We start from the raw sequence: 27235 nt of genomic DNA, 5'->3' as shown, positions 1-27235 counted from the left end.
GACATGTTAACAGGCTGTAGCAGACAGACAGGGGATTCAGAACCATAGACATGTTAACAGACAGACAGGGGACTCAGAACCATAGACATGTTAACAGGCTGTAGCAGACAGACAGGGGATTCAGAACCATAGACATGTTAGCAGACAGACAGGGGATTCAGAACCATAGACATGTTAACAGACTGTAGCAGACAGACAGGGGATTCAGAACCATAGACATGTTAACAGACTGTAGCAGACAGACAGGGGATTCAGAACCATAGACATGTTAGCAGACAGACAGGGGATTCAGAACTATAGACATGTTAACAGACTGTAGCAGACAGATGTGGAATCCAGCTGCTGATTCAACACAATGTGAACACCTTCCCTCTCTCTGCAAGTCAGCGTCAGGTCTCATCTGTTCCACTAAAGACGGTGTTTCAGCACCCCAGATACTGTCCTCTACAACAATACACATCATCCTCATAAATGAAGCATCGATAGTTAAACCCTGTCTCCCTCCCCTCTCGTCAGACGAAGGTTGTTGGGAGGGTCGGCTCTGATTGATAGTTAAACCCTGTCTCCCTCTCCTCCCGTCAGACGAAGGTTGTTGGGAGGGTCAGCTCTGATTGATAGTTAAACCCCGTCTCCCTCTCCTCCCGTCAGACGAAGGTGTTGGGAGGGTCGGCTCTGATTGATAGTTAAACCCCGTCTCCCTCCCCTCCCGTCAGACGAAGGTGTTGGGAGGGTCGGCTCTGATTGATAGTTAAACCCCGTCTCCCTCCCCTCCCGTCAGACGAAGGTGTTGGGAGGGTTGGCTCTGATTGGCCAGGCCAGCTTCTTCTCCTTGGCCTCGCGGTCAAACGTGTCGTAGACGGAGTCTTTGGTGAGCGTCGTCTTGGTCGCCACGGGGATATCCACCACGCCCACGTAGTTACTCTTGGCCATGCGGGAGCTGGCGGTGATGGTGTAGGCGTTGCTACGGTAACACTTCATAGAGGACGTGCAGAAGGTCTCCCTCATGCCGCGTCTGAAGTTAGCGTTGTAGACGGAATAGAGCGAGGGTTTCGAGGCGGCGGAGCTGAACGACACCCAGACCACACAGCAGAACACCAGAGCCCCCTGTCTGCTGGGGCCCGGGGCCTCACTAGGGTGCCACACCTGGACCACGTAGAAGGGAGTCCAGGTGAGGAGGAACACCACGTTCAGCATGAGAAACATCTTGATGGTCTTCACTTTAGTCCTGGGGACGATGTTCATGGTTCTCCTGACCGTGTGTCCGTCGGCGCCGATCCTCCAGATGTAGTGGACCACACGCTGGTAGAACCACACGATGAGGACAGCTGGGACCAGGAACCCCAGGAGCAGGTGGACGGAACCATACAGAACGCCATCCCAGCTTCCCGCCGGCAGGAAGAAGTCACAGTGCCCTCCCCCGTCCCCCGCCTCCGAGCCGTAGAAGAAAAGACAGGGAGAGACGAAAGCGGCGTCCAACATCCAGGAGGCCAGAATCATCCTCTTCGCTTTCTCCCTGGACACCTTGAAGCTCAGTGGGTACACAATGGTGTAGAACCGGTCCACACAGATGGACAGCAGAACATACACCTGGACACCAGGACACAGGTGCTGCAGGTAACGGACAGCCTTACAGGCGGCAGCGCTGAGAGGCCAGCCCCCGCAGGTCACCTGGAGGAGGATGAAGGGAGCACAGCCCAGGGACAGCAACAGGTCGGCACAGGCCATGGACACCACAAAGTAGTTCGTAGTGGACTGACTCCTTCTGCTACGGTGGATCACTATACACACTAGAACATTACCCAGGATGGACACCAACCACAGGAGACTGAACACCAGCCCCAGAACAGCCACCTCCGCTGGGGTGAGTTCATACCACACCTGGGTGGTGTTCTGGAGGCCGGAGGAGGAAGAGGAGGAGGAGAGGGCGTCGTGGTTCCAGATGGAGGGTGTCGCTGAACTGGTGTTGCCCCTGTCTGAGAGGTTAAAGGTCATGGGGAGGGTAAAGGAGGGGGAGAGGAGGGGCAGGAGGGAGGGCTTGATGGTGTCTGTTGATTGGGCGTAGACCATGCCGCTACCGGGAACAGCACCACAGGAGACCTGCGGAGACAAACACACAAACAAGATGTTGTGAGATGGAGGAGACGTACTAAACAGTAGGTAATAAATAATAGCATCTGCATTGTATATGATATATACCTGTATGGAAGAGGACGTTCATGGAAATAAGATGCCTTCAGAAAGGATTCACACCCCGGGACTTTTTACACATTTTGTTGCGAGTTAAAACATGGATTAGAATGGATCAAATCCAGAGTTGTGTCACTGACCTACACACAATACCCCATAATGTCAATTAAAACTGAAAAGCTGAAATGTATCGAGTCAATAAGTATTCAACCTCTCTGTTATGTCAAGGAGCCTAAATACGTTCTTAACTCAGGAAACCGCTCAACATGAGGCCAATGGTGACTTTAAAACAGTTACAGAGTTTAATGTCAGTGGCACTCTGAGGATGGATCAACAACATTGTAGTTGTAGTCCACAATACTAACCTAAATGACAGAGTGAAAAGAAGGAAGCCTGTACAGAATAACACATATTACAAAACATTCTTCCTGTTGCAATAAGGAACTAAAGAAAAACTGAAAAATGTTTGTTGAAGAAATTAACTTTATGTGCTGGATACAAAGTGTTATGTTCGGGGCAAATCCACTGAGTACCAGTCTTCATATTGTCCAGCATGAAAGCTCTGTAACCTCTTCTCAGAGGATATTCTAACCTGAGGAGAGATCAGTCCTATTCTAACCTGAGGAGAGATCAGTCCTGAGGAGAGATCAGTCCTATTCTAACCTGAGGAGAGATCAGTCCTGAGGAGAGATCAGTCCTATTCTAACCTGAGGAGAGATCAATTCTGAGGAGAGATCAGTCCCTATTCTAACCCGAGGAGAGATCAGTCCTGAGCAGATATCAGTCCTATTCCAACCTGAGGAGAGATCAGTCCTATTCTAACCTGAGGAGAGATCAGTCCTATTCTAACCTGAGGAGAGATCAGTCCTGAGGAGAGATCAGTCCTATTCTAACCTGAGGAGAGATCAGTCCTGAGGAGAGATCAGTCCTATTATAACCTGAGGAGAGATCAGTCCTGAGGAGAGATCAGTCCTGAGGAGAGATCAGTCCTATTCTAACCTAAGGAGAGATCAGTCCTATTCTAACCTGAGGAGAGATCAGTCCTGAGGAGAGATCAGTCCTATTCTAACCCGAGGAGAGATCAGTCCTATTCTAACCTGAGGAGAGATCAGTCCTGAGGAGAGATCAGTCCTATTCTAACCTGAGGAGAGATCAGTCCTGAGCAGATATCAGTCCTATTCTAACCTGAGGAGAGATCAGTCCTATTCTAACCTGAGGAGAGATCAGTCCTATTCTAACCTGAGGAGAGATCAGTCCTGAGGAGAGATCAGTCCTATTCTAACCTGAGGAGAGATCAGTCCTGAGGAGAGATCAGTCCTATTATAACCTGAGGAGAGATCAGTCCTGAGGAGAGATCAGTCCTGAGGAGAGATCAGTCCTATTCTAACATAAGGAGAGATCAGTCCTATTCTAACCTGAGGAGAGATCAGTCCTGAGGAGAGATCAGTCCTATTATAACCCGAGGAGAGATCAGTCCTATTCTAACCTCAGGAGAGATCAGTCCTATTGTAACCTGAGGAGAGATCAGTCCTATTCTAACTAGAGGAGAGATCAGTCCTATTCTAACCTGAGGAGAGATCAATTCTGAGGAGAGATCAGTCCTATTATAACCTGAGGAGAGATCAGTCCTGAGGAGAGATCAGTCCTATTCTAACCTGAGGAGAAATCAGTCCTATTCTAACATGAGCAGATATCAGTCCTATTCTAACCTGAGGAGAGATCAGTCCTGAAGGGAGATCAGTCCTATTCTAACCTGAGGAGAGATCAGTCCTGAGGAGAGATCAGTCCTATTCTAACCTGAGGAGAGATCAGTCCTATCCCAACCTGAGGAGAGATCAGTCCTAATTCTAACCTGAGGATGGATCAGTCCTATTCTAACCTGAGGAGAGATCAGTCCTATTCTAACCTGAGGAGAGATCAGTCCTATTCTAACCTGAGGAGAGATCAGTCCTATTCTAACCCGAGGAGAGATCAGTTCTGAGGAGAGATCAGTCCTATTCTAACCTGAGGAGAGACCAGTCCTATTCTAACCTGAGGAGAGATCAGTCCTATTCTAACCTGAGGATAGATCCGTCCAGAGGAGAGATCAGTCCTATTCTAACCTGAGGAGAGATCAGTCCTGAGGAGAGATCAGTCCTATTCTAACCTGAGGAGAGATCAGTCCTGAGCAGATATCAGTCCTATTCTAACCTGAGGAGAGATCAGTCCTATTCTAACCAGAGGAGAGATCAGTCCTGAGGAGAGATCAGTCCTGAGGAAAGATAAGTCCTATTTTAACCTGAGGAGAGATCAGTCCTATTCTAACCTGAGGAGAGATCAGTCCTATTCTAACCTGAGGAGAGATCAGTCCTATTCTAACCTGAGGAGAGATCAGTCCTATTGTAACCTGAGAAGAGATCAGTCCTATTCTAACTAGAGGATAGATCAGTCCTATTCTAACCTGAAGAGAGATTAATTCTGAGGAGAGATCAGTCCTATTCTAACCTGAGGAGAGATCAGTCCTGAGGAGAGATCAGTCCTATTCTAACCTGAGGAGAGATCAGTCCTATCCCAACCTGAGGAGAGATCAGTCCTTTTCTAACCCGAGGAGAGATCAGTCCTGAGGAGAGATCAGTCCTATTCTAACCTGAGGAGAGATCAGTCCTATTCTAACCTGAGGAGAGATCAGTCCTATTCTAACCTGAGGAGAGATCAGTCCTGAGGAGAGATCAGTCCTATTCTAACCTGAGGAAAGACCCGTCCGATTCTAACCTGAGAGATCAGTCCTATTATAACCCGAGGAGAGATCAGTTCTGATGAGAGATCAGTCCTATTCTAAATTGAGGAGGGACCAGTCCTATTCTAACCTGAGGAGAGATCAGTCCTATTCTAACCTGAGGAGAGATCAGTCCTGAGGAGAGATCAGTCCTATTATAACCCGAGGAGAGATCAGTTCTGAGGAGAGATCAGTCCTATTCTAACCTGAGGAGAGACCAGTCCTATTCTAACCTGAGGACAGATCAGTCCAGAGGAGAGATCAGTCCTATTCTAACCTGAGGAGAGATCAGTCCTGAGCAGATATCAGTCCTATTCTAACCTGAGGAGAGATCAGTCCTGAGGAGAGATCAGTCCTGAGGAGAGATCAGTCCTATTCTAACCTGAGGGGAGATCAGTCCTATTCTAACCAGAGGAGAGATCAGTCCTGAGGAGAGATCAGTCCTGAGGAAAGATAAGTCCTATTCTTACCTGAGGAGAGATCAGTCCTATTCTAACCTGAGGAGAGATCAGTCCTATTCTAACTAGAGGAGAGATCAGTCCTATTATAACCTGAGGAGAGATCAATTCTGAGGAGAGATCAGTCCTATTCTAACTAGAGGAGAGATCAGTCCTATTCTAACCTGAGGAGAGATCAATTCTGAGGAGAGATCAGTCCTATTCTAACCTGAGGAGGGATCAGTCCTGAGGAGAGATCAGTCCTATCCCAACCTGAGGAGAGATCAGTTATTTTCTAACCCGAGGAGAGATCAGTTCTGATGAGAGATCAGTCCTATTCTAAATTGAGGAGAGACCAGTCCTATTCTAACCTGAGGAGAGATCAGTCCTATTCTAACCTGAGGAGAGATCAGTCCTGAGGAGAGATCAGTCCTATTCTAACCTGAGGAGAGATCAGTCCTATTCTAACCAGAGGAGAGATCAGTCCTGAGGAGAGATCAGTCCTGAAGAGAGATCAGTCCTATTCTAGCTGGCTCTGTGATGGGGCTCTGTGATGGGGCTCTGTGATGGGGCTCTATGATGGGGCTCTATGATGAGGCTCTATGATGAGGCTCTATGATGGGGCTCTATGATGGGGCTCTATGATGGGGCTCTATGATGGGGCTCTACGAGGGGCTCTGCGAGGGGCTCTACGAGGGGCTCTGTGAGGGGCTCTTTGAGGGGCTCTTCGAGGGGCTCTGTGAGGGGCTCTGTGAGGGGCTCTGTGAGGGGCTCTACGAGGGGCTCTAGCACTCTGTGGCCAAACAAGCAGAACACTCTATATCTCACAGTGAGAGGCTTAATGGGTGATAGAGGGACTGTGTTGAGGGGGTGGCTTAATGGGTGATAGAGAAACTCTGTTGAGGGGGTGGCTTAATGGGTGATAGAGGAGCTGTGTTGAGGGGGTGGCTTAATGGGTGATAGAGGAGCTGTGTTGAGGGGGTGGCTTAATGGGTGATAGAGGAGCTGTGTTGAGGGGGTGGCTTAATGGGTGATAGAGGGACTGTGTTGAGGGGGTGATTGAGGAACTGTGTTGAGGGGGTGTCTTAATGGGTGATAGAGGGACTGTGTTGAGGGGATGTCTTAATGGGTGATAGAGGAACTGTGTTGAGGGGGTGTCTTAATGGGTGATAGAGGGACTGTGTTGAGGGGATGATAGAGGAACTGTGTTGAGGGGATGTCTTAAACAACCACAGCCTCTTGTTAATGGTTTATATAGTCTCAGTAGAATATCAACAACCTGCCCCGAGGAGCAGTAACTGCTGAAGAGACAAACCTATTCATTAGTCACTCCAAGAGACAAAGCTGAGCCAAACCACCCCAGGGGACAGCAGGTTACACAGAGGCAATAAGCAGGAGTCTGTGGGGTCCTGAGTCGCTCTAGGGATAATCATTAAGGGTCTGTGGAGGCTGAGGTACTCTAGGGGAGGGGATTATGTGTGGAGACTGAGGTATTCTATGGGAGGGGATTATGTGTGAAGACTGAGGTACTCTAGGAGAGAGGGTGATGTGTGGAGGGGATTATGTGTGAAGACTGAGGTACTCTAGGAGAGAGGGTGATGTGTGGAGGGGATTATGTGTGGAGGCTGAGGTACTCTAGGGGAGGGGATTATGTGTGGAGGCTGAGGTAATTTAGGGGAGGGGATTATGTGTGAAGACTGAGGTACTCTAGGAGAGAGGGTGATGTGTGGAGGGGATTATGTGTGGAGGCTGAGGTACTCTAGGGGAGGGGATTATGTGTGGAGGCTGAGGTAATTTAGGGGAGGGGATTATGTGTGGAGGCTGAGGTACTCTAGGGGAGGGGATTATGTGTGGAGGCTGAGGTAATCTAGGGGAGGGAATTATGTGTGGAGGTTGAGGTACTCTAGGGGAGGGGATTATGTGTGGAGGCTGAGGTAATTTAGGGGAGGGGATTATGTGTGGAGGCTGAGGTACTCTAGGGGAGGGGATTATGTGTGGAGGCTGAGGTAATTTAGGGGAGGGGATTATGTGTGGAGGCTGAGGTACTCTAGGGGAGGGGATTATGTGTGGAGGCTGAGGTAATCTAGGGGAGGGAATTATGTGTGGAGGCTGAGGTACTCTAGGGGAGGGGATTATGTGTGGAGGCTGAGGTAATTTAGGGGAGGGGATTATGTGTGGAGGCTGAGGTACTCTAGGGGAGGGGATTATGTGTGGAGGCTGAGGTAATTTAGGGGAGGGGATTATGTGTGGAGGCTGAGGTACTCTAGGGGAGCGGATTATGTGTGGAGGCTGAGGTAATTTAGGGGAGGGGATTATGTGTGGAGGCTGAGGTAATTTAGGGGAGGGGATTATGTGTGGAGGCTGAGGTACTCTAGGGGAGGGGATTATGTGTGGAGGCTGAGGTAATCTAGGGGAGGGGATTATGTGTGGAGGCTGAGGTACTCTAGGGGAGGCGATTATGTGTGGAGGCTGAGGTAATCTAGGGGAGGGGATTATGTGTGAAGACTGAGGTACTCTAGGATAGAGGGTAATGTGTGGAGGGGATTATGTGTGGAGGCTGAGGTACTCTAGGGGAGGGGATTATGTGTGGAGGCTGATGTACTCTAGGATAGAGGGTAATGTGTGGAGGGGATTATGTGTGGAGGCTGATGTAATTTAGGGGAGATGATTATGTGTGGAGGTGATTATGTGTGGAGACTGAGGTAGGTTATAGCCAACCCAGACCCAGGGGACAGGTTTATGTGTTGAGGTTGAGGTAGGTTATATCCTGCCCAGACCCAGGGGACAGGTTTATGTGTTGAGGTTGAGGTAGGTTATAGCCAGCCCAGACCCAGAGGACAGGTTTATGTGTTGAGGTTGAGGTAGGTTATATCCAGCCCAGACCCAGGGGACAGGTTTATGTGTTGAGGTAGGTTAGCCAGCCCAGACCCAGGGGACAGGTTTATGTGTTGAGGTTGAGGTAGGTTATAGCCAGCCCAGACCCAGGGGACAGGTTTATGTGTTGAGGTAGGTTATATCCTGCCCAGACCCAGGGGACAGGTTTATGTGTTGAGGTTGAGGTAGGTTATAGCCAGCCCAGACCCAGGGGACAGGTTTATGTGTTGAGGTAGGTTATAGCCAACCCAGACCCAGGGGACAGGTTTATGTGTTGAGGTTGAGGTAGGTTATAGCCAGCCCAGACCCAGAGGACAGGTTTATGTGTTGAGGTTGAGGTAGGTTATATCCAGCCCAGACCCAGGGGACAGGTTTATGTGTTGAGGTAGGTTAGCCAGCCCAGACCCAGGGGACAGGTTTATGTGTTGAGGTTGAGGTAGGTTATAGCCAGCCCAGACCCAGGGGACAGGTTTATGTGTTGAGGTTGAGGTAGGTTATAGCCAGCCCAGACCCAGGGGACAGGTTTATGTGTTGAGGTAGGTTAGCCAGCCCAGACCCAGGGGACAGGTTTATGTGTTGAGGTAGGTTAGCCAACCCAGACCCAGGGGACAGGTTTATGTGTTGAGGTTGAGGTAGGTTAGCCAGCCCAGACCCAGGGGACAGGTTTATGTGTTGAGGTAGGTTATAGCCAGCCCAGACCCAGGGGACAGGTTTATGTGTTGAGGTTGAGGTAGGTTATAGCCAACCCAGACCCAGGGGACAGGTTTATGTGTTGAGGTAGGTTATAGCCAGCCCAGACCCAGGGGACAGGTTTATGTGTTGAGGTTGAGGTAGGTTATAGCCAGCCCAGACCCAGGGGACAGGTTTATGTGTTGAGGTTGAGGTAGGTTATAGCCAGCCCAGACCCAGGGGACAGGTTTATGTGTTGAGGTAGGTTATATCCAGCCCAGACCCAGGGGACAGGTTTATGTGTTGAGGTTGAGGTAGGTTAGCCAGCCCAGACCCAGGGGACAGGTTTATGTGTTGAGGTAGGTTATATCCAGCCCAGACCCAGGGGACAGGTTTATGTGTTGAGGTTGAGGTAGGTTATAGCCAGCCCAGACCCAGGGGACAGGTTTATGTGTTGAGGTTGAGGTAGGTTATATCCAGCCCAGACCCAGGGGACAGGTTTATGTGTTGAGGTAGGTTATATCCAGCCCAGACCCAGGGGACAGGTTTATGTGTTGAGGTAGGTTATAGCCAGCCCAGACCCAGGGGACAGGTTTATGTGTTGAGGTTGAGGTAGGTTATATCCAGCCCAGACCCAGAGGACAGGTTTATGTGTTGAGGTTGAGGTAGGTTATAGCCAGCCCAGACCCAGGGGACAGGTTTATGTGTTGAGGTAGGTTAGCCAGCCCAGACCCAGGGGACAGGTTTATGTGTTGAGGTAGGTTATATCCAGCCCAGACCCAGGGGACAGGTTTATGTGTTGAGGTAGGTTAGCCAGCCCAGACCCAGGGGACAGGTTTATGTGTTGAGGTAGGTTATAGCCAGCCCAGACCCAGGGGACAGGTTTATGTGTTGAGGTAGGTTATATCCAGCCCAGACCCAGGGGACAGGTTTATGTGTTGAGGTTGAGGTAGGTTATAGCCAGCCCAGACCCAGGGGACAGGTTTATGTGTTGAGGTAGGTTATAGCCAGCCTAGACCCAGGGGACAGGTTTATGTGTTGAGGTAGGTTATATCCTGCCCAGACCCAGGGGACAGGTTTATGTGTTGAGGTAGGTTATAGCCAGCCCAGACCCAGGGGACAGGTTTATGTGTTGAGGTAGGTTATAGCCAGCCCAGACCCAGGGGACAGGTTTATGTGTTGAGGTTGAGGTAGGTTATATCCAGCCCAGACCCAGGGGACAGGTTTATGTGTTGAGGTAGGTTATATCCAGCCCAGACCCAGGGGACAGGTTTATGTGTTGAGGTTGAGGTAGGTTATAGCCAGCCCAGACCCAGGGGACAGGTTTATGTGTTGAGGTTGAGGTAGGTTATATCCAGCCCAGACCCAGGGGACAGGTTTATGTGTTGAGGTTGAGGTAGGTTATAGCCAGCCTAGACCCAGGGGACAGGTTTATGTGTTGAGGTAGGTTATAGCCAGCCCAGACCCAGGGGACAGGTTTATGTGTTGAGGTAGGTTATAGCCAGCCCAGACCCAGGGGACAGGTTTATGTGTTGAGGTTGAGGTAGGTTATAGCCAGCCCAGACCCAGAGGACAGGTTTATGTGTTGAGGTAGGTTATAGCCAGCCCAGACCCAGGGGACAGGTTTATGTGTTGAGGTTGAGGTAGGTTATAGCCAGCCCAGACCCAGGGGACAGGTTTATGTGTTGAGGTAGGTTATAGCCAGCCCAGACCCAGGGGACAGGTTTATGTGTTGAGGTAGGTTATATCCAGCCCAGACCCAGGGGACAGGTTTATGTGTTGAGGTTGAGGTAGGTTATAGCCAGCCCAGACCCAGAGGACAGGTTTATGTGTTGAGGTAGGTTATAGCCAACCCAGACCCAGAGGACAGGTTTATGTGTTGAGGTTGAGGTAGGTTATATCCAGCCCAGACCCAGGGGACAGGTTTATGTGTTGAGGTAGGTTATATCCAGCCCAGACCCAGGGGACAGGTTTATGTGTTGAGGTTGAGGTAGGTTATATCCAGCCCAGACCCAGAGGACAGGTTTATGTGTTGAGGTTGAGGTAGGTTAGCCAGCCCAGACCCAGGGGACAGGTTTATGTGTTGAGGTAGGTTAGCCAACCCAGACCCAGGGGACAGGTTTATGTGTTGAGGTTGAGGTAGGTTATATCCAGCCCAGACCCAGAGGACAGGTGTATGTGTTGAGGTAGGTTATAGCCAGCCCAGACCCAGGGGACAGGTTTATGTGTTGAGGTAGGTTATATCCTGCCCAGACCCAGGGGACAGGTTTATGTGTTGAGGTTGAGGTAGGTTAGCCAGCCCAGACCCAGGGGACAGGTTTATGTGTTGAGGTTGAGGTAGGTTATAGCCAGCCCAGACCCAGGGGACAGGTTTATGTGTTGAGGTTGAGGTAGGTTATAGCCAGCCCAGACCCAGAGGACAGGTTTATGTGTTGAGGTAGGTTATAGCCAGCCCAGACCCAGGGGACAGGTTTATGTGTTGAGGTTGAGGTAGGTTATATCCAGCCCAGACCCAGGGGACAGGTTTATGTGTTGAGGTTGAGGTAGGTTATAGCCAGCCCAGACCCAGAGGACAGGTTTATGTGTTGAGGTTGAGGTAGGTTATAGCCAGCCCAGACCCAGAGGACAGGTTTATGTGTTGAGGTTGAGGTAGGTTATATCCAGCCCAGACCCAGAGGACAGGTTTATGTGTTGAGGTTGAGGTAGGTTATAGCCAGCCCAGACCCAGGGGACAGGTTTATGTATAAAGGTTGAGGTAGGTTATAGCCAACCCAGACCCAGAGGACAGGTTTATGTGTTGAGGTAGGTTATAGCCAGCCCAGACCCAGGGGACAGGTTTATGTGTTGAGGTTGAGGTAGGTTATAGCCAGCCCAGACCCAGGGGACAGGTTTATGTGTTGAGGTAGGTTATATCCAGCCCAGACCCAGGGGACAGGTTTATGTGTTGAGGTTGAGGTAGGTTATAGCCAGCCCAGACCCAGGGGACAGGTTTATGTGTTGAGGTAGGTTATAGCCAGCCCAGACCCAGGGGACAGGTTTATGTGTTGAGGTTGAGGTAGGTTATAGCCAGCCCAGACCCAGGGGACAGGTTTATGTGTTGAGGTTGAGGTAGGTTATATCCAGCCCAGACCCAGGGGACAGGTTTATGTGTTGAGGTAGGTTATATCCTGCCCAGACCCAGGGGACAGGTTTATGTGTTGAGGTTGAGGTAGGTTATAGCCAGCCCAGACCCAGGGGACAGGTTTATGTGTTGAGGTAGGTTATAGCCAACCCAGACCCAGGGGACAGGTTTATGTGTTGAGGTTGAGGTAGGTTATAGCCAGCCCAGACCCAGAGGACAGGTTTATGTGTTGAGGTTGAGGTAGGTTATATCCAGCCCAGACCCAGGGGACAGGTTTATGTGTTGAGGTAGGTTAGCCAGCCCAGACCCAGGGGACAGGTTTATGTGTTGAGGTTGAGGTAGGTTATAGCCAGCCCAGACCCAGGGGACAGGTTTATGTGTTGAGGTTGAGGTAGGTTATAGCCAGCCCAGACCCAGGGGACAGGTTTATGTGTTGAGGTAGGTTAGCCAGCCCAGACCCAGGGGACAGGTTTATGTGTTGAGGTAGGTTAGCCAACCCAGACCCAGGGGACAGGTTTATGTGTTGAGGTTGAGGTAGGTTAGCCAGCCCAGACCCAGGGGACAGGTTTATGTGTTGAGGTAGGTTATAGCCAGCCCAGACCCAGGGGACAGGTTTATGTGTTGAGGTTGAGGTAGGTTATAGCCAACCCAGACCCAGGGGACAGGTTTATGTGTTGAGGTAGGTTATATCCAGCCCAGACCCAGGGGACAGGTTTATGTGTTGAGGTTGAGGTAGGTTAGCCAGCCCAGACCCAGGGGACAGGTTTATGTGTTGAGGTAGGTTATATCCAGCCCAGACCCAGGGGACAGGTTTATGTGTTGAGGTTGAGGTAGGTTATATCCAGCCCAGACCCAGGGGACAGGTTTATGTGTTGAGGTAGGTTATAGCCAGCCCAGACCCAGGGGACAGGTTTATGTGTTGAGGTTGAGGTAGGTTATATCCAGCCCAGACCCAGGGGACAGGTTTATGTGTTGAGGTAGGTTATATCCAGCCCAGACCCAGGGGACAGGTTTATGTGTTGAGGTAGGTTATAGCCAGCCCAGACCCAGGGGACAGGTTTATGTGTTGAGGTTGAGGTAGGTTATATCCAGCCCAGACCCAGAGGACAGGTTTATGTGTTGAGGTTGAGGTAGGTTATAGCCAGCCCAGACCCAGGGGACAGGTTTATGTGTTGAGGTAGGTTAGCCAGCCCAGACCCAGGGGACAGGTTTATGTGTTGAGGTAGGTTATATCCAGCCCAGACCCAGGGGACAGGTTTATGTGTTGAGGTAGGTTATATCCAGCCCAGACCCAGGGGACAGGTTTATGTGTTGAGGTAGGTTAGCCAGCCCAGACCCAGGGGACAGGTTTATGTGTTGAGGTAGGTTATAGCCAGCCCAGACCCAGGGGACAGGTTTATGTGTTGAGGTAGGTTATAGCCAGCCCAGACCCAGGGGACAGGTTTATGTGTTGAGGTAGGTTATATCCAGCCCAGACCCAGGGGACAGGTTTATGTGTTGAGGTTGAGGTAGGTTATAGCCAGCCCAGACCCAGGGGACAGGTTTATGTGTTGAGGTAGGTTATAGCCAGCCTAGACCCAGGGGACAGGTTTATGTGTTGAGGTAGGTTATATCCTGCCCAGACCCAGGGGACAGGTTTATGTGTTGAGGTAGGTTATAGCCAGCCCAGACCCAGGGGACAGGTTTATGTGTTGAGGTAGGTTATAGCCAGCCCAGACCCAGGGGACAGGTTTATGTGTTGAGGTAGGTTATATCCAGCCCAGACCCAGGGGACAGGTTTATGTGTTGAGGTTGAGGTAGGTTATAGCCAGCCCAGACCCAGGGGACAGGTTTATGTGTTGAGGTTGAGGTAGGTTATAGCCAGCCCAGACCCAGGGGACAGGTTTATGTGTTGAGGTTGAGGTAGGTTATAGCCAGCCCAGACCCAGGGGACAGGTTTATGTGTTGAGGTAGGTTATAGCCAGCCCAGACCCAGGGGACAGGTTTATGTGTTGAGGTTGAGGTAGGTTATAGCCAGCCCAGACCCAGAGGACAGGTTTATGTGTTGAGGTAGGTTATAGCCAGCCCAGACCCAGGGGACAGGTTTATGTGTTGAGGTTGAGGTAGGTTATAGCCAGCCCAGACCCAGGGGACAGGTTTATGTGTTGAGGTAGGTTATAGCCAGCCCAGACCCAGGGGACAGGTTTATGTGTTGAGGTAGGTTATATCCAGCCCAGACCCAGGGGACAGGTTTATGTGTTGAGGTTGAGGTAGGTTATAGCCAGCCCAGACCCAGAGGACAGGTTTATGTGTTGAGGTAGGTTATAGCCAACCCAGACCCAGAGGACAGGTTTATGTGTTGAGGTTGAGGTAGGTTATATCCAGCCCAGACCCAGGGGACAGGTTTATGTGTTGAGGTAGGTTATATCCAGCCCAGACCCAGGGGACAGGTTTATGTGTTGAGGTTGAGGTAGGTTATATCCAGCCCAGACCCAGAGGACAGGTTTATGTGTTGAGGTTGAGGTAGGTTAGCCAGCCCAGACCCAGGGGACAGGTTTATGTGTTGAGGTAGGTTAGCCAACCCAGACCCAGGGGACAGGTTTATGTGTTGAGGTTGAGGTAGGTTATATCCAGCCCAGACCCAGAGGACAGGTGTATGTGTTGAGGTAGGTTATAGCCAGCCCAGACCCAGGGGACAGGTTTATGTGTTGAGGTAGGTTATATCCTGCCCAGACCCAGGGGACAGGTTTATGTGTTGAGGTTGAGGTAGGTTAGCCAGCCCAGACCCAGGGGACAGGTTTATGTGTTGAGGTTGAGGTAGGTTATAGCCAGCCCAGACCCAGGGGACAGGTTTATGTGTTGAGGTTGAGGTAGGTTATAGCCAGCCCAGACCCAGAGGACAGGTTTATGTGTTGAGGTAGGTTATAGCCAGCCCAGACCCAGGGGACAGGTTTATGTGTTGAGGTTGAGGTAGGTTATATCCAGCCCAGACCCAGGGGACAGGTTTATGTGTTGAGGTTGAGGTAGGTTATAGCCAGCCCAGACCCAGAGGACAGGTTTATGTGTTGAGGTTGAGGTAGGTTATAGCCAGCCCAGACCCAGAGGACAGGTTTATGTGTTGAGGTTGAGGTAGGTTATATCCAGCCCAGACCCAGAGGACAGGTTTATGTGTTGAGGTTGAGGTAGGTTATAGCCAGCCCAGACCCAGGGGACAGGTTTATGTATAAAGGTTGAGGTAGGTTATAGCCAACCCAGACCCAGAGGACAGGTTTATGTGTTGAGGTAGGTTATAGCCAGCCCAGACCCAGGGGACAGGTTTATGTGTTGAGGTTGAGGTAGGTTATAGCCAGCCCAGACCCAGGGGACAGGTTTATGTGTTGAGGTAGGTTATATCCAGCCCAGACCCAGGGGACAGGTTTATGTGTTGAGGTTGAGGTAGGTTATAGCCAGCCCAGACCCAGGGGACAGGTTTATGTGTTGAGGTAGGTTATAGCCAGCCCAGACCCAGGGGACAGGTTTATGTGTTGAGGTTGAGGTAGGTTATAGCCAGCCCAGACCCAGGGGACAGGTTTATGTGTTGAGGTTGAGGTAGGTTATATCCAGCCCAGACCCAGGGGACAGGTTTATGTGTTGAGGTAGGTTATATCCTGCCCAGACCCAGGGGACAGGTTTATGTGTTGAGGTTGAGGTAGGTTATAGCCAGCCCAGACCCAGGGGACAGGTTTATGTGTTGAGGTAGGTTATATCCAGCCCAGACCCAGAGGACAGGTTTATGTGTTGAGGTAGGTTATAGCCAGCCCAGACCCAGGGGACAGGTTTATGTGTTGAGGTTGAGGTAGGTTATAGCCAGCCCAGACCCAGGGGACAGGTTTATGTGTTGAGGTTGAGGTAGGTTATAGCCAGCCCAGACCCAGAGGACAGGTTTATGTGTTGAGGTTGAGGTAGGTTATAGCCAGCCCAGACCCAGGGGACAGGTTTATGTGTTGAGGTAGGTTATAGCCAGCCCAGACCCAGGGGACAGGTTTATGTGTTGAGGTTGAGGTAGGTTATATCCAGCCCAGACCCAGAGGACAGGTTTATGTGTTGAGGTTGAGGTAGGTTATAGCCAGCCCAGACCCAGGGGACAGGTTTATGTGTTGAGGTTGAGGTAGGTTATAGCCAGCCCAGACCCAGGGGACAGGTTTATGTGTTGAGGTTGAGGTAGGTTATAGCCAGCCCAGACCCAGGGGACAGGTGTATGTGTTGAGGTTGAGGTAGGTTATAGCCAGCCCAGACCCAGGGGACAGGTTTATGTGTTGAGGTTGAGGTAGGTTATAGCCAGCCCAGACCCAGAGGACAGGTTTATGTGTTGAGGTAGGTTATAGCCAGCCCAGACCCAGGGGACAGGTTTATGTGTTGAGGTAGGTTATAGCCAGCCCAGACCCAGGGGACAGGTTTATGTGTTGAGGTTGAGGTAGGTTATAGCCAACCCAGACCCAGGGGACAGGTTTATGTGTTGAGGTAGGTTATAGCCAGCCCAGACCCAGGGGACAGGTTTATGTGTTGAGGTTGAGGTAGGTTATAGCCAGCCCAGACCCAGGGGACAGGTTTATGTGTTGAGGTTGAGGTAGGTTATATCCTGCCCAGACCCAGGGGACAGGTTTATGTGTTGAGGTAGGTTATAGCCAGCCCAGACCCAGGGGACAGGTTTATGTGTTGAGGTTGAGGTAGGTTATATCCTGCCCAGAACCAGGGGACAGGTTTATGTATAAAGGTTGAGGTAGGTTATAGCCAGCCCAGAACCAGGGGACAGGTTTATGTGTTGAGGTTGAGGTAGGTTATAGCCAGCCCAGACCCAGGGGACAGGTTTATGTGTTGAGGTTGAGGTAGGTTATAGCCAGCCCAGACCCAGGGGACAGGTTTATGTGTTGAGGTTGAGGTAGGTTATAGCCAGCCCAGACCCAGGGGACAGGTTTATGTGTTGAGGTAGGTTATAGCCAGCCCAGACCCAGGGGACAGGTTTATGTGTTGAGGTTGAGGTAGGTTATAGCCAGCCCAGACCCAGGGGACAGGTTTATGTGTTGAGGTAGGTTATAGCCAGCCCAGACCCAGGGGACAGGTTTATGTGTTGAGGTTGAGGTAGGTTATATCCAGCCCAGACCCAGGGGACAGGTTTATGTGTTGAGGTTGAGGTAGGTTATAGCCAGCCCAGACCCAGGGGACAGGTTTATGTGTTGAGGTTGAGGTAGGTTATATCCAGCCCAGACCCAGGGGACAGGTTTATGTGTTGAGGTTGAGGTAGGTTATAGCCAGCCCAGACCCAGGGGACAGGTTTATGTGTTGAGGTAGGTTATAGCCAGCCCAGACCCAGGGGACAGGTTTATGTGTTGAGGTTGAGGTAGGTTATAGCCAGCCCAGACCCAGGGGACAGGTTTATGTGTTGAGGTTGAGGTAGGTTATAGCCAGCCCAGACCCAGGGGACAGGTGTATGTGTTGAGGTTGAGGTAGGTTATAGCCAGCCCAGACCCAGGGGACAGGTTTATGTGTTGAGGTTGAGGTAGGTTATAGCCAGCCCAAACCCAGGGGACAGGTTTATGTGTTGAGGTTGAGGTAGGTTAGCCAGCCCAGACCCAGAGGACAGGTTTATGTGTTGAGGTAGGTTAGCCAACCCAGATCCAGGGGACAGGTTTATGTGTTGAGGTAGGTTAGCCAACCCAGACCCAGAGGACAGGTTTATGTGTTGAGGTAGGTTAGCCAGCCCAAACCCAGGGGACAGGTTTATGTGTTGAGGTAGGTTATAGCCAGCCCAGACCCAGGGGACAGGTTTATGTGTTGAGGTTGAGGTAGGTTATAGCCAGCCCAGACCCAGGGGACAGGTTTATGTGTTGAGGTAGGTTAGCCAGCCCAGACCCAGGGGACAGGTTTATGTGTTGAGGTTGAGGTAGGTTATAGCCAGCCCAGACCCAGGGGACAGGTTTATGTGTTGAGGTTGAGGTAGGTTATAGCCAGCCCAGACCCAGGGGACAGGTTTATGTGTTGAGGTTGAGGTAGGTTATATCCTGCCCAGACCCAGGGGACAGGTTTATGTGTTGAGGTAGGTTAGCCAGCCCAAACCCAGGGGACAGGTTTATGTGTTGAGGTAGGTTATAGCCAGCCCAGACCCAGGGGACAGGTTTATGTGTTGAGGTAGGTTAGCCAGCCCAAACCCAGGGGACAGGTTTATGTGTTGAGGTAGGTTATAGCCAGCCCAAACCCAGGGGACAGGTTTATGTGTTGAGGTTGAGGTAGGTTATAGCCAGCCCAGAACCAGGGGACAGGTTTATGTGTTGAGGTTGAGGTAGGTTATAGCCAGCCCAAACCCAGAGGACAGGTTTATGTGTTGAGGTTGAGGTAGGTTAGCCAGCCCAGACCCAGGGGACAGGTTTATGTGTTGAGGTAGGTTATAGCCAACCCAGACCCAGGGGACAGGTTTATGTGTTGAGGTTGAGGTAGGTTATAGCCAGCCCAAACCCAGAGGACAGGTTTATGTGTTGAGGTTGAGGTAGGTTATAGCCAGCCCAGACCCAGGGGACAGGTTTATGTGTTGAGGTAGGTTAGCCAGCCCAGACCCAGGGGACAGGTTTATGTGTTGAGGTTGAGGTAGGTTATAGCCAGCCCAGACCCAGGGGACAGGTTTATGTGTTGAGGTAGGTTATAGCCAGCCCAGACCCAGGGGACAGGTTTATGTGTTGAGGTTGAGGTAGGTTATAGCCAGCCCAGACCCAGGGGACAGGTTTATGTGTTGAGGTAGGTTAGCCAGCCCAAACCCAGGGGACAGGTTTATGTGTTGAGGTTGAGGTAGGTTATAGCCAGCCCAGACCCAGGGGACAGGTTTATGTGTTGAGGTAGGTTAGCCAACCCAGACCCAGGGGACAGGTTTATGTGTTGAGGTTGAGGTAGGTTATAGCCAGCCCAGACCCAGGGGACAGGTTTATGTGTTGAGGTAGGTTATAGCCAGCCCAGACCCAGGGGACAGGTTTATGTGTTGAGGTTGAGGTAGGTTATAGCCAGCCCAGACCCAGAGGACAGCAGCAGCTTTGTGCTTATCACACATCTCATGTTTACTGTAGTGGCTCTCCTCTCTCTACCTTCATACCCTCTATTCCCTTGGCAACCATCGCCTGAGTCAGCCCTGACATCCACACACACAGCCTGATGAGAGAGATGCCTGAACCTCAACAAGCCAGCTGCTGCTGCTGAAAGATATACAGTTTACAGTGTTTCTGGGCTGGAGAGAGGACAACACGACACCGTATCAACACAGCACCACAACAGAGCAGTGTCCACACCACAACACCACGACAGACCAGTGTCCACACCACAACACCACGACAGACCAGTGTCAACACCACAACACCATGACAGACCAGTGTCAACACCACAACACCACGACAGACCAGTGTCAACACCACAACACCACAACAGACCAGTGTCAACACCATGACAGACCAGTGTCAACACCACAACACCATGACAGACCAGTGTCAACACCACAACACCATGACAGACCAGTGTCAACACCACAACACCATGACAGACCAGTGTCAACACCACAACACCACAACAGACCAGTGTCAACACCATGACAGACCAGTGTCAACACCATGACAGACCAGTGTCAACACCACAACACCATGACAGACCAGTGTCAACACCACAACACCACAACAGAGCAGTGTCCACACCACAACACCACGACAGACCAGTGTCAACACCACAACACCACGACAGACCAGTGTCAACACCATGACAGACCAGTGTCAACACCACAACACCATGACAGACCAGTGTCAACCCCACAACACCACAACAGAGCAGTGTCAACACCACAACACCACGACAGACCAGTGTCAACCCCACAACACCACGACAGACCAGTGTCAACACCACAACACCATGACAGACCAGTGTTAACACCACAACACCATGACAGACCAGTGTCAACCCCACAACACCACAACAGAGCAGTGTCAACACCACAACACCACGACAGACCAGTGTCAACACCACAACACCACGACAGACCAGTGTCAACACCACAACACCATGACAGACCAGTGTCAACACCACAACACCACAACAGACCAGTGTCAACACCACAACACCATGACACCGTGACAGACCAGTGTCAACACCATAACACCATGACACCACAACAGACCAGTGTCAACACCACAACACCGTGACAGACCAGTGTTAACACCGTGACAGACCAGTGTCAACACCATGACACCACAACAGACCAGGGTCAACACCACAACACCACAACAGACAGTGTCAACACCATGACACCACAACAGACCAGTGTCAACACCATGACACCGTGACAGACCAGTGTCAACACCACAACAGACCAGTGTCAACACCACAACACCACAACACCATGACACCGTGACAGACCAGTGTCAACACCGTGACAGACCAGTGTCAACACCATGACAGACCAGTGTCAACACCACAACACCATGACAGACCAGTGTCAACACCACAACAGACCAGTGTCAACACCACAACACCACACCACAACACCATGACACCGTGACAGACCAGTGTCAACACCACAACACCGTTGCAGACCAGTGTCAACACCACAACACAACACCATGACACCGTGACAGACCAGTGTCAACACCGTGACAGACCAGTGTCAACACCATGACAGACCAGTGTCAACACCACAACACCATGACAGACCAGTGTCAACACCACAACAGACCAGTGTCAGGTAGATGGACAGAGTATCATGACTGATCTACTCCATACCACCATTAGCAGCAGGTAGATGGACAGAGTATCATGACTGATCTACTCCATACCACCAACAGCACTATTAGCAACACGTAGATGGACAGAGTACCATGACTGATCTACTCCATACCACCAACAGCACTATTAGCAACACGTAGATGGACAGAGTATCATGACTGATCTACTCCATACCACCAACAGCACTATTAGCAACACGTAGATGGACAGAGTATCATGACTGATCTACTCCATACCACCATTAGCACTATTAGCAACACGTAGATGGACAGAGTATCATGACTGATCTACTCCATACCACCATTAGCAGCAGGTAGATGGACAGAGTACCATGACTGATCTACTCCATACCACCATTAGCAGCAGGTAGATGGACAGAGTACCATGACTGATCTACTCCATACCACCATTAGCAGCAGGTAGATGGACAGAGTACCATGACTGATCTACTCCATACCACCAACAGCATCATCTAGCCTACATGAGTTCTGCTGTTCCCTGACAGCTTAGCAGCCTCCACACAGCAGGCGGGACAGGATAACATGTCTCGTGATATTCCGTTTCAGAATAATAGCCTATCAACATACAACCTGACAAAACCATAGACTTCCAGGACAATACACGACAAAAGAAAAAACAACACGCAGCAAGCCCTTTCCAAACAACCAGACAGACACCGGTTTGTTTTGTAGCGCAAACGTTGTGCGAATGTTCTGTGACCGGAGACAAAAGCTACAGCTCATATATTTCACAGATGTATATTATTGATGCCCGTTGAATTTGAATAACATCTATGGCACTGAGATATTACATCTCACTCGGACGGACGCACACAGACTCAACACATCCCATCTCATCTTCTGCACATCCTACCATTCCAGTGTTTTACTTGCTATATTGTAGTTACTTCGCCACCATGGCCTTGTTTTGCCTTTACCTCCCTTATCCTACCTCATTTGCACATACTACATATAGTCTTTTTCTACTGTGTTATTGACTGTGTTTGTTTTACTCCATGTGTAACTCTGTGTTGTTGTATGTGTCGAACTGCTTTGCTTTATCTCGGCCGGGTTGCAGTTGTAAATGAGAACTTGTTCTCAACTAGCCTACCTGGTTAAATAAAGGTGAAAAATTAAATAAAGAATATTGTGATGGACACATTCATGTAATCAAGGACAACGTTTAGGCAAAATTATAAACCCATTCTGAATCTTCCTAATTATTATCAGCTTGGTCTGAAATGCTCATGATGTCGAAACGTTCTGCCAGGTCTACCCGGGTAACTGTTAAAATAATCATCAGTCACGTACCTGTCTCACGGTAATAACGGTCGCATTTTACGTTCTGTGTCTAACTCCGTATTATTCCGTCAATCTAACGGATATTGTGCTGCGGAGGATCGCCCCGGTTCTTCATCTGAATCACGTCCGTTCGGTTCGGTTCCAACCGTTAACAATAACAGCCTCTTCCTCTTCGTGACAACTGCGGCATTCCTGGAAAGTGGAAACTGCTTAGGAACGAGACAAAATGTCGCGGGAGAGGAGAGGAGAGGAGAGGAGGGGAGGGGGGCAATATAATTAAATCAATACCTTTTCTTTCAATGGAGACGGTCACATGGTGTGATGATCACGTGCCCACTAGGATAATACAGATAGAAAGTTAGAAACAGCAGAATAGACTAGAACTAATCTGTGAACAACACAGGATCTGTGTCAAACACCAGAATAGACTAGGACTAATCTGTGAACAACACAGGATCTGTGTCAAACACCAGAATAGACTAGGACTAATCTGTGAAGAAACACAGGATCTTTGTCAAACACCAGAATAGACTAGGATTAATCTGTGAAGAACACAGGATCTTTGTCAAACACCAGAATAGACTAGGACTAATCTGTGAACAACACAGGATCTTTGTCAAACACCAGAATAGACTAGGACTAATCTGTGAAGAACACAGGATCTGTGTCAAACACCAGAATAGACTAGGACTAATCTGTGAACAACACAGGATCTTTGTCAAATCTCTAAATAATGATGTCTCCTCCTTCACTACTGATCTGACAGAAGTGCCCAGGTGAAGGCCACCTTAATGATGATCTACCACCATATTCACTTCACCTGTCAAGTCTCTTCCAATCAGTGAAGCTGAAGGGGGTGAGGAGAGGATTTGGAAGAACCCTGCTCCTACCCAAAAGGAGACCCCAGGACTCTACCCAAAAGGAGACCCCAGGGCCCTACCCAAAAGGAAACCCCAGGACTCTACCCAAAAGGAGACCCCAGGGCCCTACCCAAAAGGAGACCCCAGGGCCCTACCCAAAAGGAGACCCCAGGGCCCTACCCAAAAGGAGACCCCAGGACTCTACCCAAAAGGAGACCCCAGGGCCCTACCCAAAAGGAGAGTCAACAGATATGTAAAGCAGGCAGAGCCATACCTCTTCCCTGAGTCAACAGATATGTAAAGCAGGCAGAGCCATACCTCTATCCTGAGTCAACAGATATGTAAAGCAGGCAGAGCCATACCTCTACCCTGAGTCAACAGATATGTAAAGCAGGCAGAGCCATACCTCTACTCTGAGTCAACATATATGTAAAGCAGACAGAGCCATACCTCTATCCTGAGTCAACAGATATGTAAAGCAGGCAGAGCCATACCTCTATCCTGAGTCAACAGATATGTAAAGCAGGCAGAGCCATACCTCTACCCTGAATCAACAGATATGTAAAGCAGGCAGAGCCATACCTATATCCTGAGTCAACAGATATGTAAAGCAGGCAGAGCCATACCTCTACCCTGAGTCAACAGATATGTAAAGCAGGCAGAGCCATACCTCTACCCCGAGTCAACAGATATGTAAAGCAGACAGAGCCATACCTCTACCCTGAGTTAACAGATATGTAAAGCAGGCAGAGCCATACCTCTACCCTGAATCAACAGATATGTAAAGCAGGCAGAGCCATACCTATATCCTGAGTCAACAGATATGTAAAGCAGGCAGAGCCATACCTCTACCCTGAGTCAACAGATATGTAAAGCAGGCAGAGCCATACCTCTACCCTGAGTCAACAGATATGTAAAGCAGACAGAGCCATACCCTGAGTCAACAGATATGTAAAGCAGACAGAGCCATACCCTGAGTTAACAGATGTGTAAAGCAGACAGAGCCATACCCCTATCCTGAGTCAGCAGATATGTAAAGCAGACAGAGCCATACCCTGAGTCAACAGATATGTAAAGCAGACAGAGCCATACCCTGAGTTAAAAGATATGTAAAGCAGACAGAGCCATACCCTGAGTCAACAGATATGTAAAGCAGACAGAGCCATACCCTGAGTTAACAGATATGTAAAGCAGACAGAGCCATACCTCTACCCTGAGTTAACAGATATGTAAAGCAGGCAGAGCCATACCTCTTCCCTGAATCAACAGATATGTAAAGCAGACAGAGCCATACCTCTTCCCTGAGTCAACAGATATGTAAAGCAGGCAGAGCCATACCTCTATCCTGAGTCAACAGATATGTAAAGCAGGCAGAGCCATACCTCTACCCTGAGTCAACAGATATGTAAAGCAGGCAGAGCCATACCTCTACTCTGAGTCAACAGATATGTAAAGCAGACAGAGCCATACCTCTATCCTGAGTCAACAGATATGTAAAGCAGGCAGAGCCATACCTCTATCCTGAGTCAACAGATATGTAAAGCAGGCAGAGCCATACCTCTTCCCTGAATCAACAGATATGTAAAGCAGACAGAGCCATACCTCTACCCTGAGTCAACAGATATGTAAAGCAGACAGAGCCATACCTCTACCCTGAGTCAACAGATATGTAAAGCAGACAGAGCCATACCTCCACCCTGAGTCAACAGATATGTAAAGCAGGCAGAGCCATACCTCTATCCTGAGTCAACAGATATGTAAAGCAGGCAGAGCCATACCTCTACCCTGAGTCAACAGATATGTAAAGCAGACAGAGCCATACCTCTATCCTGAGTCAACAGATATGTAAAGCAGGCAGAGCCATACCTCTACCCTGAGTCAACAGATATGTAAAGCAGACAGAGCCATACCTCTTCCCTGAGTCAACAGATATGTAAAGCAGGCAGAGCCATACCTCTACCCTGAGTCAGCAGATATGTAAAGCAGGCAGAGCCATACCTCTACCCCGAGTCAACAGATATGTAAAGCAGGCAGAGCCATACCCTGAGTCAACAGATATGTAAAGCAGACAGAGCCATACCTCTACCCTGAGTCAACAGATATGTAAAGCAGGCAGAGCCATACCTCTATCCTGAGTCAACAGATATGTAAAGCAGACAGAGCCATACCTCTATCCTGAGTCAACAGATATGTAAAGCAGGCAGAGCCATACCTCTACCCTGAGTCAACAGATATGTAAAGCAGGCAGAGCCATACCTCTTCCCTGAATCAACAGATATGTAAAGCAGACAGAGCCATACCTCTACCCTGAGTCAACAGATATGTAAAGCAGGCAGAGCCATACCTCTATCCTGAGTCAACAGATATGTAAAGCAGACAGAGCCATACCTCTATCCTGAGTCAACAGATATGTAAAGCAGGCAGAGCCATACCTCTACCCTGAGTCAACAGATATGTAAAGCAGGCAGAGCCATACCTCTTCCCTGAATCAACAGATATGTAAAGCAGACAGAGCCATACCTCTACCCCGAGTCAACAGATATGTAAAGCAGACAGAGCCATACCTCTACCCTGAGTTAACAGATATGTAAAGCAGGCAGAGCCATACCTCTACCCTGAATCAACAGATATGTAAAGCAGGCAGAGCCACACCTATATCCTGAGTCAACAGATATGTAAAGCAGGCAGAGCCATACCTCTACCCTGAGTCAACAGATATGTAAAGCAGGCAGAGCCATACCTCTACCCTGAGTCAACAGATATGTAAAGCAGACAGAGCCATACCCTGAGTCAACAGATATGTAAAGCAGAGAGAGCCATACCCTGAGTTAACAGATGTGTAAAGCAGACAGAGCCATACCCCTATCCTGAGTCAGCAGATATGTAAAGCAGACAGAGCCATACCCTGAGTCAACAGATATGTAAAGCAGACAGAGCCATACCCTGAGTTAACAGATATGTAAAGCAGACAGAGCCATACCCTGAGTCAACAGATATGTAAAGCAGACAGAGCCATACCCTGAGTTAACAGATATGTAAAGCAGACAGAGCCATACCTCTACCCTGAGTTAACAGATATGTAAAGCAGGCAGAGCCATACCTCTTCCCTGAATCAACAGATATGTAAAGCAGGCAGAGCCATACCTCTATCCTGAGTCAACAGATATGTAAAGCAGGCAGAGCCATACCTCTACCCTAAGTCAACAGATATGTAAAGCAGACAGAGCCATACCTCTATCCTGAGTCAACAGATATGTAAAGCAGGCAGAGCCATACCTCTACCCTGAGTCAACAGATATGTAAAGCAGACAGAGCCATACCTCTTCCCTGAGTCAACAGATATGTAAAGCAGGCAGAGCCATACCTCTACCCTGAGTCAGCAGATATGTAAAGCAGGCAGAGCCATACCTCTACCCCGAGTCAACAGATATGTAAAGCAGGCAGAGCCATACCCTGAGTCAACAGATATGTAAAGCAGACAGAGCCATACCTCTACCCTGAGTCAACAGATATGTAAAGCAGGCAGAGCCATACCTCTATCCTGAGTCAACAGATATGTAAAGCAGACAGAGCCATACCTCTATCCTGAGTCAACAGATATGTAAAGCAGGCAGAGCCATACCTCTACCCTGAGTCAACAGATATGTAAAGCAGGCAGAGCCATACCTCTTCCCTGAATCAACAGATATGTAAAGCAGACAGAGCCATACCTCTACCCTAAGTCAGCAGATATGTAAAGCAGGCAGAGCCATACCTCTACCCCGAGTCAACAGATATGTAAAGCAGGCAGAGCCATACCCTGAGTCAACAGATATGTAAAGCAGACAGAGCCATACCTCTACCCTGAGTTAACAGATATGTAAAGCAGGCAGAGCCATACCTCTACCCTGAATCAACAGATATGTAAAGCAGGCAGAGCCACACCTATATCCTGAGTCAACAGATATGTAAAGCAGGCAGAGCCATACCTCTACCCTGAGTCAACAGATATGTAAAGCAGGCAGAGCCATACCTCTACCCTGAGTCAACAGATATGTAAAGCAGACAGAGCCATACCCTGAGTCAACAGATATGTAAAGCAGAGAGAGCCATACCCTGAGTTAACAGATGTGTAAAGCAGACAGAGCCATACCCCTATCCTGAGTCAGCAGATATGTAAAGCAGACAGAGCCATACCCTGAGTCAACAGATATGTAAAGCAGACAGAGCCATACCCTGAGTTAACAGATATGTAAAGCAGACAGAGCCATACCCTGAGTCAACAGATA

The 27235-nt window shown here is 49.6% G+C and overlaps 1 protein-coding gene across 2 annotated transcripts; it reads right to left on the bottom strand.

Moving 5' to 3' along the window:
- Positions 1-660: 660 nt before the first annotated feature.
- LOC110515350 (probable G-protein coupled receptor 19) lies at positions 661-23372 on the bottom strand. 2 transcript variants are annotated; one of them, XM_036945519.1, is made up of 3 exons: positions 22396-23372; positions 22117-22299; positions 661-2097 (listed from the first exon to the last, which is right to left on the bottom strand). In XM_036945519.1, the coding sequence occupies exon 3, from the start codon at positions 2065-2067 to the stop codon at positions 775-777; it is 1293 nt and encodes a 430-aa protein (XP_036801414.1). In that variant the 5' UTR covers positions 2068-2097; positions 22117-22299; positions 22396-23372; the 3' UTR covers positions 661-774. The 2 variants fall into 2 exon arrangements, with proteins under 2 accessions (XP_036801414.1, XP_036801413.1); XM_036945518.1 differs by lacking the exon at positions 22396-23372 and having other exon boundaries at positions 22117-22354.
- Positions 23373-27235: the final 3863 nt, after the last annotated feature.

Source organism: Oncorhynchus mykiss, chromosome 15 (assembly GCF_013265735.2).
Source record: "Oncorhynchus mykiss isolate Arlee chromosome 15, USDA_OmykA_1.1, whole genome shotgun sequence".
In the NCBI taxonomy this organism is placed as follows: domain Eukaryota; kingdom Metazoa; phylum Chordata; class Actinopteri; order Salmoniformes; family Salmonidae; genus Oncorhynchus; species Oncorhynchus mykiss.
This window is presented reverse-complemented; position numbering and strand designations above follow the sequence as displayed.

What these genes read in the sequence shown, in the direction of transcription:
- LOC110515350 (XM_036945519.1), bottom strand. Translation starts at nt 2,067, where the DNA reads ATGGTCTACGCCCAATCAACAGACACCATCAAGCCCTCCCTCCTGCCC.